At 45.2% G+C, this 12992-nt stretch overlaps 1 protein-coding gene across 3 annotated transcripts in view; it reads right to left on the bottom strand.

Annotated features, from left to right (window-relative positions):
• ADAMTS14 (ADAM metallopeptidase with thrombospondin type 1 motif 14) overlaps nucleotides 1–12992 on the bottom strand; it is an 86354-nt gene that overhangs the window by 60803 nt on the left and 12559 nt on the right. For all 3 annotated transcript variants that reach the window (XM_077350492.1, XM_077350493.1, XM_077350494.1), the window contains exon 3: nucleotides 865–1021. In XM_077350492.1, coding sequence (XP_077206607.1) covers nucleotides 865–1021 — 157 coding nt within the window. The remainder of the gene's footprint in view (nucleotides 1–864; nucleotides 1022–12992) is intronic.

Below are 12992 nucleotides of genomic sequence, written 5' to 3'. Positions count from 1 at the left end.
TAGTCACACATGCAGAACAAAGATCAATTATTTTGATCAGGAAGTATGGTGGGCTTTAGATTCTGAACAGGTCAACAAAAGAGAGATTTTTCTGTTTAAAAGAGGTAAAGAACATGCAGTAAAGAAGCAAAGAATATTCAGGTTCCCCCTTATAAGAGTCAAGCTAACAAACAGGATGCCTCGCAAGCAAAATTGCAGTCTGGTAGCACCTTCAAAAGCAAAATGTTCCAGGGCATAAGCTTTCCAGGCAAGACCCCAAATACACTTATTATTATTATTTGATTTATTTCCTGCCACTTCTGAAGCTGGCATTTATCAGACAATGTCTGATAAAACCTATTAAAACCCCTAAAAGACATAATATCACAGAACATGGCAGAACCCCCCCACCCCCACTACTGGAGGGACAGGAAGGAGGTCAAGATGATTCAGTAAACTACTCACACCTGAGGGAGGGCTCAATCTTCCTCGCCAACCCCAGCCTCAACCACAGACCTGGCAGAAGAGCTCCGTTTTGCAGGCCCTGCAGAATGCCAGAAGCTCCCACAGGGCCTGCAGCTCATCCGGGAGCTCATACCACTAGGTTGAGGCCAGGACTGAAAAGGCCCTGGCTCTGGTCGAAGCAAGGAGTGCTTCCCTGGAGCCAGGAACTTCATGGCATGCAGGAAAGCAGGGTGTGCAATGCTGCAGCACCTATTCTGGAGACACTTTTCGGACTCTCTGCTCTGACGATGCTAAAGAAACAGGCCTTGCCTCTGACTCAAGGACTGCCAAGGCTATCAAAAGCAAACATGGGAGGAATTCAAATGACACTCAAAATGTGCCACATCTGCCAGACAACATTTCATGTAGGCACAGTCCTGCCTTTGTTGGGATGGTCCTTGAATGTTTCCATTTTCTCCCGTCGGGTGGTAGACCTGCGGTAGACCACGTGTGCTCTTCCGTTCTTTTCCTTCTCCCATTGACCCCGCTCAAGGGGTTCAATAAAAAACTCCCCGCTGTCTGTTCGTATCAGACCTGCCTGGAAAAGCACAGAAAAAAACAGGAACGTGAAAATAAGGAAAGAAATAATATACTTGTTCTCAAACTTTGTTCTGCTGCTTCAGACCAATGTGGCTACCCACCTGAACCTATCTATATTTACTTGCGGTATTTTGTCGGATGCACACCACAAAGGCATTTTCTGTCCTAGCCGATTGAACTAAGGACCTCAAGCATGCCCTGGACTCCCTTTCCCTCTAAAGTCAACATGCAGGCTTCAAACTGGTTGTGCTAATTATTATTTCTATAAGCCTGAAGACCATGAAGAGCCTAATTACATCATTTGCTAGCGAAGAAGTTATAATCTTCTTGTATTAAATACTCTAGCATTTAGGCATTATCTTACTGCTGAAAAGAAAATGCATACCATGCATCAATCCTGCCAGGTCCATGCCCACAACCAAATTCCCACTTGGAGATTTTTTTAAAATACAGCAAACACATTTAATACATTAATTCTAAGCGATTTATTGTTTATTCTAAACATTTTTATGTTGCCTTTCCGGTCCTAAGTGGGAAGTCTTCAAAACTATGCTTTCAGGTGGCTTTCCAAGCTTTTAACAGCATCCCAGTTCTGACATCCTGCAGTTTGAGCGGCTCAGGCAGAAGCTGCTTTAGAAATGCAAACTATCACAGCGATGAACAGCCCTGGACAAAGAAATGGTCGCATGAAACAACAAGAGACGTCAGAAATATTTGAGATGCCAGCTGTTAGGAATAAGAATTAAGCTTCCAGCAAGTCTGCACTGAAACTGCAATCTCAGTTATATTGTGAAAGTCCATGTAGTTACAGCTTTGGGCAATCGGAAGGAAGTCAAATCACATGCACTGCAGATGGATTGATTTTGGCAAGGATGATAATATTGACCTAGTGATCGACTGATTCTGCCTGCTCACCATCCACTTTTACTCCATCCGCTGGCTGAGAGGAACCGCTTTTGTAACACATACCAGAGGCATCCTTTGAAGCTCTGCCACAATCCAGACTATTTTTTTAAGAAATATTTTTTGTCGCTGCTAAGTCAACAAAACTCTTTGGGAATTTGAAACCAGGATCTGCCATGTTGCCGTATTTGGTGGTCTCCAGTCTATTACACTCCAGTGTTAACCAGTTACCAGTGTTACGTCCAAGCCTGTCCCTTTTACCACAGTAGGATTTCAATGGTATCAAGTACCTGTGGCCACCAGGATATTCAGGATGGCTGCGGAAGTCCCTACATCACATTACCCTACATGGAATTCACAGGGCTAAATGGTTTGGCATATCAAGCATTAAAGGTGCTTCTTGTATCATACCTTACATTTCTTTACTAGGACGCAGGTACTAAATATTTTAGGCCAACAAACTAAGGAACTCAAGCCTAAGTAACCAAAGTTGATCTATTTTAAGTCATTTTTAATCTCCAGGTATAAATCCTTGGAAGCATTCACCTTAGGAATTCATCTCCCTTTGCTCTTTGCACACACACATACAAATCCAGGAGTTGGCAGTCGTTCTCCTCTAAAGAAAAATAAGCCACAAAAAATAAGCTTGGCCTCTGGAGGAAATGTGTCACTTGGCATCAAAAGCCGAAGAAACACTAAGAGACATTGAAGAAGGGCAGAAGATGCTTGGAGAGACATATTTTTTAAAAGCTAGAAATTGACTCAGTTTGTTTACTTCTAAGAACCCAAAGAATCTATTTTTGTTTACTTGGAACTTCCCAGACGACATTTCCTTTGACCTGCTGCCCTCATGTTGTTGGCTGCACTGCATTTCTGCAGAGAATACAAACATCACCTTTTATGACATTTGGAAACTCCTTGTCATTTCTTACATATATAGTCCACATTCTGGGAAGACCAAAAAGTTAGCTAGTCTAGAAAATTGATTTTAATGATCTGGTGCCTTCAGAGGGTAATATTTTTTCCCATGATTTAATAGTTCGTCTGAACAGATTAAGGCCATGAAACTGCAGGTGGCACAAACTGCAGGTTGCTAAAGAGTGTAATCATGCACTATAAAAGACTCTCCAATCTTTGCAATGCCGAAGTGACAGATTCTACAAATAGACTATATTGTGCAAGCCTAGGGATGCCCTGGAACTATAGCTCATCTCCAGACTAAAGAGATGGCTGCTTTGGAGGGTGGACTCCACAGCATTATATTCCGCTGAGGTCTCACCCAAAATCCCACCCACTCCTGGCTCCACCCCCAAAGGCTCCAGGTCTTTCCCAACCCAGAACTGGTGACCCCATTCAAGCTAGACTTGCCATATCCCACTCCTTTCTTGTAAGAAATTGCCTGCAGACCCAATTAATCCAATGGCCTAGACCAGTCATTTTTCAGTCATCATCATAGGAAAACAGGTATGGCAGGTCTAGACTTGGGAAGGCAGTCCCTTGTGTTCAGTGGGACTTAACTCAGTCTCAGAGACGTGTCCTTAGGATCACCACAATAATTGGTCACATTAATGAGAGGACTGGCTCTTCTGTTTAATCCCTTGGTGGCTAGGGTATTGTTTTTTATGATGCATTTTGATATGTTTTAGGATTTACTGTGTTCCATTATTTCAGCAAGTTTTTCAACATCTTGAATCCCTTTCATAGGAAATGCAAGATATAAGCTTTGTAAATACATCAGTGTTTAAAGGGAATGGAGGGAAAGTTATACAGGAGATGGGACAACAGTATAGTGGCCAAGTGCTGTTCTTTCCAAGCATCCAATCAAGAACTCACCAACCCTTTATTTAATCGGAGTTACTTCTGATTTGTTTAATCTGAATTATTTACCCAAGTTCCTCTCCCCCAGCTAGCCCATCAAGATTTGCTCTATCCTAGAAACATGAAAAAGCAAAGGAAATCAGGAGGCTGCAACAACGAGAATGTTATATTTTTCATCTTGATACAGTCTAACCTAAAGGCTTAAATTCCAATTGGGATCTGTTTCTTATGAACCAAAAAAACACATTGTCTACATCCGTGGCCCTACATCCGTGACTGGGGAAGGCACTGGCAAACCACCCCGTATTGAGTCTGCCATGAAAACGCACCAAGGGTCAGGCATGACCCGGTGCTTGCACAGGGGATACCTTTACCTTTACCTTTAAGCCTTCGTCAAACTGAGAATATAGGGAGAGGAGTAATCACTGAAGAAATATTGGGAAAATGGGTTTGAATACTTAGGACCCCATTCTGGTTACTCTACACATCGGGATAAACTTGAGAGACTTATTGAGCACATAAGAATTGATTTGTCAGCCTCCTGATTTCCTTTGCTTTTTCGTGGACTTCTTTGTTAGGAACCATCGGTTCTTTGCTGATTTACTTCATTCCATCCTAGAAACATAACATGCCCTAGGAAAAGCAGCCAAGATGTAGTTATCAGCTAAACAGCACAGAGAAAAATCCTATGACATGATAGTTTTCAACAAAGCAAAACAAAAAGCCTAGAGCAGATCTTTTATTTGTTTTTCCTTGATATTCCAGGGCCAACCTTTTTTAGCCTCTAGGCACCTTGGAATTCTAACAGAGTGTGGTGGGCGCATCAACAAAATGGTTGCCACAAAATGGCTGCCACAGAAGGCAGAACCAGCCTGAAAAACATGCCACAGCTTACCTTCCCTGTGCTGTGGTGGCAGCTGTTACCAAAGCAACATTTTAAAAATTCAGTACAGCCAATCCAGTCTCTTGCAGCCAATAGCTCTGCCCAGCTTTTAAAAGCACTTGGCAGATACCAAGAGAGTATGGGGCCCATGTTTTAGGAGATGCAGTCCAGTCCAGTCTAGTATAGGGAGGCTACTTCACAACTGACAACCAGGGGATTTCCAAGATAAAGGGACAGCTAGTAGGGATGGTGCTGACAACTCTGTGTCCACACAGACCTTTAAATACTTTTTACAGGGCTTATTAGTAACTGCTGTATAAAAATACCAGGAATTAAATAGAGCAAAGCAGAGAAGCCAGCACTTCTTAAACAGACAAAACAATAGTCAGCAAACCAAGACAAAGCAATCCTTTAAATGAACAGCAAGAAAAAAAATCATCTTATGCTATTACCTTTCCACAAAGTTACTATAGCAAAGGCTGCATGAACTGGAATGGTCACAACAGGTTGCAGAGAAAATTTCACTGAGAAATTAAGTGGCTGGTGAGCTGCAGCATGAATTTTTTTTTAATTAAATGTCATCCTGCAACAATTTCAGTAGTTTGTGGTAATTTACAAACACCTTTTAATTCTCAGGCATTTTTATCTGATGGGGTGTCTGCACAGCTAAGTGTTGTATGTTTTCTGGACAGACTTATGAGTGACAGATGTAACTAGCATTTCTTTAAAAAAATCTTTCTGGACTGTAGGTCACCTTGCCAGCCTTTTCTGAGAGAAAGTAGTACATAATTTTTTAAAAGAATTAATTAGTTACCAAGATGGAGCACTGACCATCTCCAGCAGATACCTGCACTGCCTATATCACAAACCAATTGCAGACTAAAAATACATAAGAAATGACCTGGCTTAACCAGCATCACCATAACTACATGTAAAACACAGAATATAGTCAAAAGACAAAGCTGTAGCAGTACACTTCAGAAACACAATCAATTTTGTTGATTGAGTATTTCCCCCTTTCTTTTGGGTCAGGGCCAAAGAAGAAGAGTTGGTTATTATATGCTGCTTTTCTCTAACAATTGCCTTCCCTTTCCTCTCCCCACAACAGACACCCTGTGAGGTGGGTGAGGCTGAGGGAGCCCTGATATTACTGCTTGGTCAGAACAGCTCTATCAGTGCTGTGGCGTGCCCAAGGTCACCCAGCTGGCTGCATGTGGAGGAGGAGCGGGGAATCAAACCTGGCTCACCAGATTAGAAGTCGGCACTCCTAACCACTACACCAAGATGGCTCAGACATGCAAGCAAATGTCCCAAAATGAACCCAAACAGAAGCCTAATCCCATTATTTTCACTTCCCCCAAAGGACCTGACACCAGACGTTTCACTCAAGCGCATTCTCCTCTGGAATCCTGTCTGCTGAGCAGCTCCAGAGTCCAAAGCCAACTCCACGCCAAGAGAGATTTGCTTGGCAGCAGCTCCTGGCAGCCCCCAGCATGGGCACGCAGCAGACAGGGCTTCAGTAGTCCCTGCCAACATTTGCAGCTGCTTGCCAGCCCTCTGGTAAAGTGAGGGCGTGAACATTTTTAGTCAAAACGGTGGCAGCAATGTTTGGGCTGAGCCTTAAACTACCAGATTTTGCATCTCATGCACAGCCAAAGACAGTCATAGTGGATCTACGTGTTCCGAGCAATCACGTGACCCCAAGAATGTACCACTGCAAGGGGGAGGCTACATGTTGGAATGCTCCTCCCGTGTAAAGCAACTCTCTCTCTTCCTGTGGAAAGCCAGTGTATCAAGAAGTGTTACAACCCAGCTCCTTCTGAATATATAGGGAGGGAGTCTGAAGTGAGATGTACTTAAGCACTGTGATCCCCTCATCTGAAGTGCTGCAGTCCCAAGAGGACAGAAGACAGCGTGGAATGCCCTGATCTTGTCAGATCTCAGAAGCAAAGCAGGGTTGGTGGTTGGAAGGGAGACCACCAAGGAAGACCCTGTAGAAGAAGGCAATCACAGACCACCTCTGCTTTCCCCTTGCCTTAGAACCCATAAGTTGACAGTATTCTACACACATGTCCAGAGCCTCAAGAGCACTGAAGCCATATGTAGTCTTGGGTGACTTTTAGGGCATAAAAGCTTTTTTGGCTAGATTTCCAACAACCATATGAGTCTTCAGGATGCCACAGAGTTCTCAGTTGATCTTACTGTAGTGGACTGGCATGACTGTCCCTCTGGACTTTGTGGCCGCATGGCTTTTCTTAACTTGGAAAGTTGCCTGTAGTACACAGTGCTCCGGTATGGAATGATGCATGTCTTCCCCGCACATACACACCGGAACCTTTGAGGCTGCCAGCTCTTCAGGATCTGCATGGCCAGAGGAAGGAACTAAAAACCCTTTCTCCTGTATTCAAGGCAGTCTTCATCTGGTCACGAACAGCCAAAAGTAAAAAAGGGTTAGTTGCCATCCTGGCATGGGCCAAAGGCCCCTTAGCTCTGCCTCACAATTTCCTCCAAGCTATTTATGAGCACACCAGGAGAAGAAGGGAAAGGAAATTCTTCCCATCTCAACCTGCTTATTTTCCCACTAGGAGTCCACTTTAGGCCTCTTTAAACAATCTCTCCAACTCATTGCTGCCCTCCAGGAATTAAGGTTAATCTTAGCCAGGGTGCTTATTTTCCATATGACTCTGCTCTGCAACATGCAGTGACATCCAACCGAGTACCTGAGTTTGTACTGTGAGCCTGCAAAGCAACTGCAGCTCACCTGTACAGGTTTTGAAGTGAGATGCACTTAAGCATGTGATTCCCTCACCTGGTACATTTCAAGTTGATAATATGACTCCCATCATTGTGCTTGGAGAAGCAGAGCCTGAGGGGCCTCTGCTTGTCTACGGCCCGATGATGATGGAGGAAGAGGAGGAAGTAGAAGTAGTAGCAGCAGTGGAATTTGTACCCCACTTTTTACTACCTGAAGGAGCCTCAAAGCAGCTTACAATCGCCTACTTGTCCTCTCCCCACAACAGACATCCTGTGCGGTAGGCAAGCCTGAGACAGCTGAGGGGAAGACCTGTGACTGGCTCAAGGTCACCCAACTGGCTGTATGTGGAGGGTTGGGGAATCAAACCCGGTTCTCCAGACAAGACACGCCACTCTTAACCACTATACCAAGCTGGCTTTCTAAATATCTATAAGTAGCTACATAGGTTCCAGACTGGTGTCCAACAATTCTTCTCCCACAGGAGAAAAAAATTCTGACGTTCTAGGAACCAGCATGCCAGCAACATGAGGCCTGATGAGAAAAACACAAATACAGCATGACTGTTTCTGGCCAACCCCTTCCAAACAACTGCCAAGCTGGGGGGGGGGGGAGGGCAATGTCAGCATCCCACCTTATCTTCATTGTACAGCTTCAGTGAAAACTCTTGCCCTTGTCAAAGACCCCTGACCTGCCCAAACCACAGTGATCCACCTCAGCTCTTCCAAAAACACAGCCCTGACACCAAATGGGGTTCCATCCAAGGTCTGCCCAAGTCCCAGATATTTTTTAATTTTAAGTCTTGGCAATGCTAAGGCCAATGCATAAGCTCTGCAGAGTCTGTCTTTTGCTTATATGACTGCTGCATAATTTTGGTGGCGGGAAGTGCCATCATATCACAGCTGACTTATGGAGACCCTGTAGGGTTTCAAGCCAAGAGATGTTCAGAGATGGTTTGCCATTGCCTGCCTCCCTGTGATGACCCTGGCATTCCTTGGAGGTCTCCCTTCCAAATACCACTCAGGGTCAGCCTTGATTAGCTTCCAAGGTAGGGTGAGGTCAAGCTAACCTGGGCTAGGTCAGGACGTTCCATTTTAAGAAGCTGCTGAATTGGAATGTGGGGTGGGTTAGCTCAGTAGGTTAAGTAGGCATCCCTCCTGTCAGCTTTATGGAAACCATCCAGTTTTCTCCTATTTTGCTAATTCACCAACAACTAGGAAAGATCCACACCCACTCCAAATGGATAATTGAATTTTGTGACAAAATCTGGTTTTCATTCGTTTTCAGAAGCAATCTAAGGATACACACCTAAGTCCCTGAAAACTCAACCCAGAAGAAGAGTTGGTTCTTATATGCCACTTTTCTCTATCAGAAGGAGTCTCAAAGCGGCTTACATTCACCTTCTCTTCCCTCTCCCCTGTGAGGTAGGTAAGGCTGAGAGAGCCCTGATATCACTGCTCAGTCAGAACAGCTTTACCAGCGCCACAGCAAGCCCAAGGTCACCCAGCTGGCTGTATGTGGGGGAGTGCAGAATCTAACCCGGTTCACCAGATTAGAAGTCTGCACTCCTAACCACTACACCAAACAGGAAACTGATCCCTTCCAAACTCCCTTTGTGCTAATCTCTCCTCCCTACTAATTCTCCTGCTGTCCACGGCTAGCTGGACATACCATTTCATGCATCTGCTAACAATGCGTAACAATGAATTCATTCTTCTAAAGGTGTCACTAGACTTTGTTATTTTGGATGCACCAAAGTAATACAGCAATCACCATAGAATTTATCTTCCTGGGAACAGCAATCCCTATAAATCAGGATCAAAGAGCTGGTGAGCTGATGTCACATCTTCACGCAGCCAATGACGGCCACAAGCCAGTGCTTCCTTGTTTGTGCCAAACTGTGGGTGCCAAACCACCCATACCTGTACCACCATCCCCTACCCTCCTGATGAAACAAGCTCACAACCACCCTTACCCAATTGGCCGGTGCTTCCAGTCTCTTTTGCTGAATGACGCAAAGGGGAGGGGGCACTTTTGCCACTGCTCAGGCCTAGAATAAACAGGATCTTGCATGCTGTTGCTGCAGAAGAAACAGCAACACGTTCTGAGCTTTGCTTTATGTGGTTATAAAGCAACATCTGTACCAGCCGCAGATTCAGTGGTGTTTGTAAAGGCTACGGGGAAAGTTAAAAGCAACCTTCCATCCCTGTCCATTAATCAAAGTCCAACAAGTTCCCATTACACTCTAAATGGAATAAGGACTGGCGCACACATTTCGCTTACAATGAGTATATTCTAAAAAAGCAAAAAATCCAAACAGACTCCAGGAGCAGCCCTTTCAGCCCCTGCCAAGGAAGTTGGGGGCGCTTAACATTTTGCAGGCATGCCCATTTTAAAGAACAAGATAGCTTTATTTACATGTTTTCCCCTGTTCGTGCACAAACGAAGACGAGAAGAAACGAGTTCGTTTCAGAGGGGAGGTGTGCTGGCCGGCAGTGGAAGAGCTCGCTTCCATTTCAGTAGAGGCTAACAATATTTGGGGGGGGGGGGGGTACAACCATTCTTGAGTCAAAGCTTCCTTCATCAGATAACAAGGCTCTGCTGCAGAACAAGGTCCACCAACCACGCCTGCTGCAGATTCCAGTAGTCCCACCCACCCTAAGGAGAAAGAGGTCGAGTGTCTTTTCCTCTGTGATACACCATCATCCAGGGGTAGTCAAACTGCGGCCCTCCAGATGTCCATGGACTACAATTCCCAGGAGCTCCCTGCCAGCATTCGCTGGCAGGGGGCTCCTGGGAATTGTAGTCCATGGACATCTGGAGGGCCGCAGTTTGACTACCCCTGCGCATCATCCATCCTAGCTGGCCAGTGTAACAAACGGTTAAGCCTGAGGCTGCATTGGGAAAGTTCTGCCAAATTGCTTAAGGAGTCCAGCCCTTTTATCTGTGCACTTCTCTTTAGAGGTGCTGAGGAGGCTGAGTGTGCTTTGGGAAACTCCAGGCTTTGTGTCATTCGAGGCAGCCTTATCAAGACAGGCACTCCCACAATCTGCACTTCTTTGTCATAAGACTGCACATGCTGTCGATTCACTTCTTAAAAAAAAGCTAAACCAAGCTTATTCCAAACAGAGTGTTAAAAAGAAAGGATATGATGGAAAGAGAATAGAGGATGGACAGAAAAGATGTTGCTTGCTTGCTTCAAAAAAACAACCGTAATGGATTGTCTGCCTTAAAATACAGCAGTGGAATCCTCCAAGCTGGGGGCGCGCCAGCCTTTTAATGAAAAGTCAGACAGCTTGGCACAGCCGGTACCCATTGTGCCACAGATAAAATTACTGCCCTCTGTAATGTCTCCTCAGTAAATCAATAGAAGGGGAAGGGAGAGACGATGACACGGCTCACCCAAAACGCTGCCATTGAAACGCAGCCGAAATGTGAGAGACCTGATATTTCCCCCTTTTTTTAAAGGTACCTTTAGACAACAGGCCCAAAAGGCAAGCCACCTTGAATGGAACAGAGCAGCCCACTGAAACAAACATTTCAGTCAGATGAAAAGAGCCTGGCATGACACCAGCCAAGCAGAGAGGCCTTTACAGGAGACATACTAATCAGTCTAAGTTGGCAACTGGGAATGGCTTTCTGTCTACTGTTAAGAGTATCTGGGGAAAAACCTTCCGAGCTCCTGAAAAGGTTGCTTCCCCTGCCCTTTCACAGAAAGTCGAGACTCTCCCACAGTGACGGAGCTACAAAATTTTGTTGCACAGGAAAGCTCTAAAGGCTAAAAGACCAAGGCCCGAAAAATCGCGCACATTTTTTAGTCCGGTGGCATCTTTAAAACCAAAGAAGTTTTATGCACGCTTTCGTGTGCAAACACACCTCTTCTGAAAGAAAGAATCGGGAAAGAGAACTGTATTGGTTGCTTGTGAGCAGAGACTTTAAGAGAAAAAGAGAAAAGCTGTTTCCAAATGGCTATGACTCTACGGGGGGAAATGGCAGGGAGGTGGCTAAATGATACACTTCAGATAAAATGCATCTCCTGAAAAGCAGCACAGACACTCCGGAAGGCTGGATTTACCTTCCTGCATGGGTATCAACTGTTTAAATCCCCCAATGCAAGCCCATTTAAAATAGCCAGAGATTCAAAAGAGCTTGGAGGTGCGTGATTGAGATCTGTCTAAGCTACAACCCGGGAAACCCCAGTTCAAACCTTGTCTTTGCTACTCCGTCTCAACTTTCCCCAACTACAATGTGGAACCATTAACAACACTGGCCCACCTTCTCAAGCTGTTGTACAAAGAGAGAATTAATTCTTCTTTATCAAGACAGGCTGAGATTATTTTCATGATTGGCGTTAATATAATTCCGTCTCTCTGGAGAAACTTGCCTAGGGTAGCAATGGCAGCATGATATATATATATTGTAATTTTTAATTTGATTGAGGGTACAGTTGTATTTACACTTGAGGCTTACAATCAAACTGAACTATTGTGGTCTTCAACAAACGCACGCATTGATGCTATTCATGAAAGCATTAACGAAAACTTCCTGTTGAGTACATCTTAACTGGGCCAGGGAATTTAGAAGTAGGGAAACGCAGTGTGAACGTTCTGACTCCAAGTATTTGCAAGAGTATAATGGAAGTGTGTAGACTTTTTACATCGTGTCTGGCAGGGCACAAACCTATAATACCTATGGATGCTGCTCATTTACACCAGCCTTCTTCAGCCTTTTGACCCTGGAGCAGGCTTTTCAGGCTCTGAGGACCCCAGAAAGTGATGTCAGCTGGCCATGGCCCCCGATGTGCCTGACCATCCTCACCCTTCGCCCTTCCTTCCTTCACTCCCTCCCCCCACCTTTACTACCACTATGGAGGCTCCGCCCCATGTAGGCTGGAAAGAAGGGCAGGAGCTGAGAAGGCAGCCCGGAACCCCCATGCCACAACCAGCTCCCCTCCCCTTTGAATTTTACACCCACAGCCTACCCATCAAGCCCTGCAGGCAGAAGCAGCCAGTTCCCTAGCTTGTGGCCAAGTCCATTTAGGCGGGGCGGGGGGAGGCCATGGACCCCTTCTTGACCTCACGGGTCCACAGACCCGTGGGAATCCCTGCTTCACACACTTGCAGGTTTACGCTAACACAAGCACACATAACCCCAGTGATACATGTGTTAGTGAATATAGATAAAGGAAAACATTTCCTTCCATAACACATCCCTGCATGTAAAAAGCAAGCTGGGGATCACAGGCACCCCTGCTTGACCCAGGCGTGAAAAGCTCTCCTCCACGCTCGTGACACCACCAATATTTCTAATTACCTGGTGCAGGTTCCAAGTATGAGAGGCTCAAGTGCATGATGAATCAAACATTTCCCCCCCCCCCAAAGTTTTCTATGGCTTGCAGCCTAAAACAAGATTTTTCACATGTGAAGAAAACAAGCCAATCTTAAGCAGAGTTAGAAGAGGAAGAGTTGGTTCTTATATGCTGCTTTTCTCTACCAGGAGTCTCAAAATAGGTTACAATCTCCTTCCCTTCCCTCTCCCCACAACAGACACCCTGTGAGGTGGGTGAGGCTGAAAGAGCCCTGATATAACTGCTCAGTCAGAACAGCTTTATCA

The sequence above is a fragment of the Paroedura picta genome, chromosome 8 (genome assembly GCF_049243985.1).
Source record: "Paroedura picta isolate Pp20150507F chromosome 8, Ppicta_v3.0, whole genome shotgun sequence".
Lineage (NCBI taxonomy): Eukaryota > Metazoa > Chordata > Lepidosauria > Squamata > Gekkonidae > Paroedura > Paroedura picta.
This window is presented reverse-complemented; position numbering and strand designations above follow the sequence as displayed.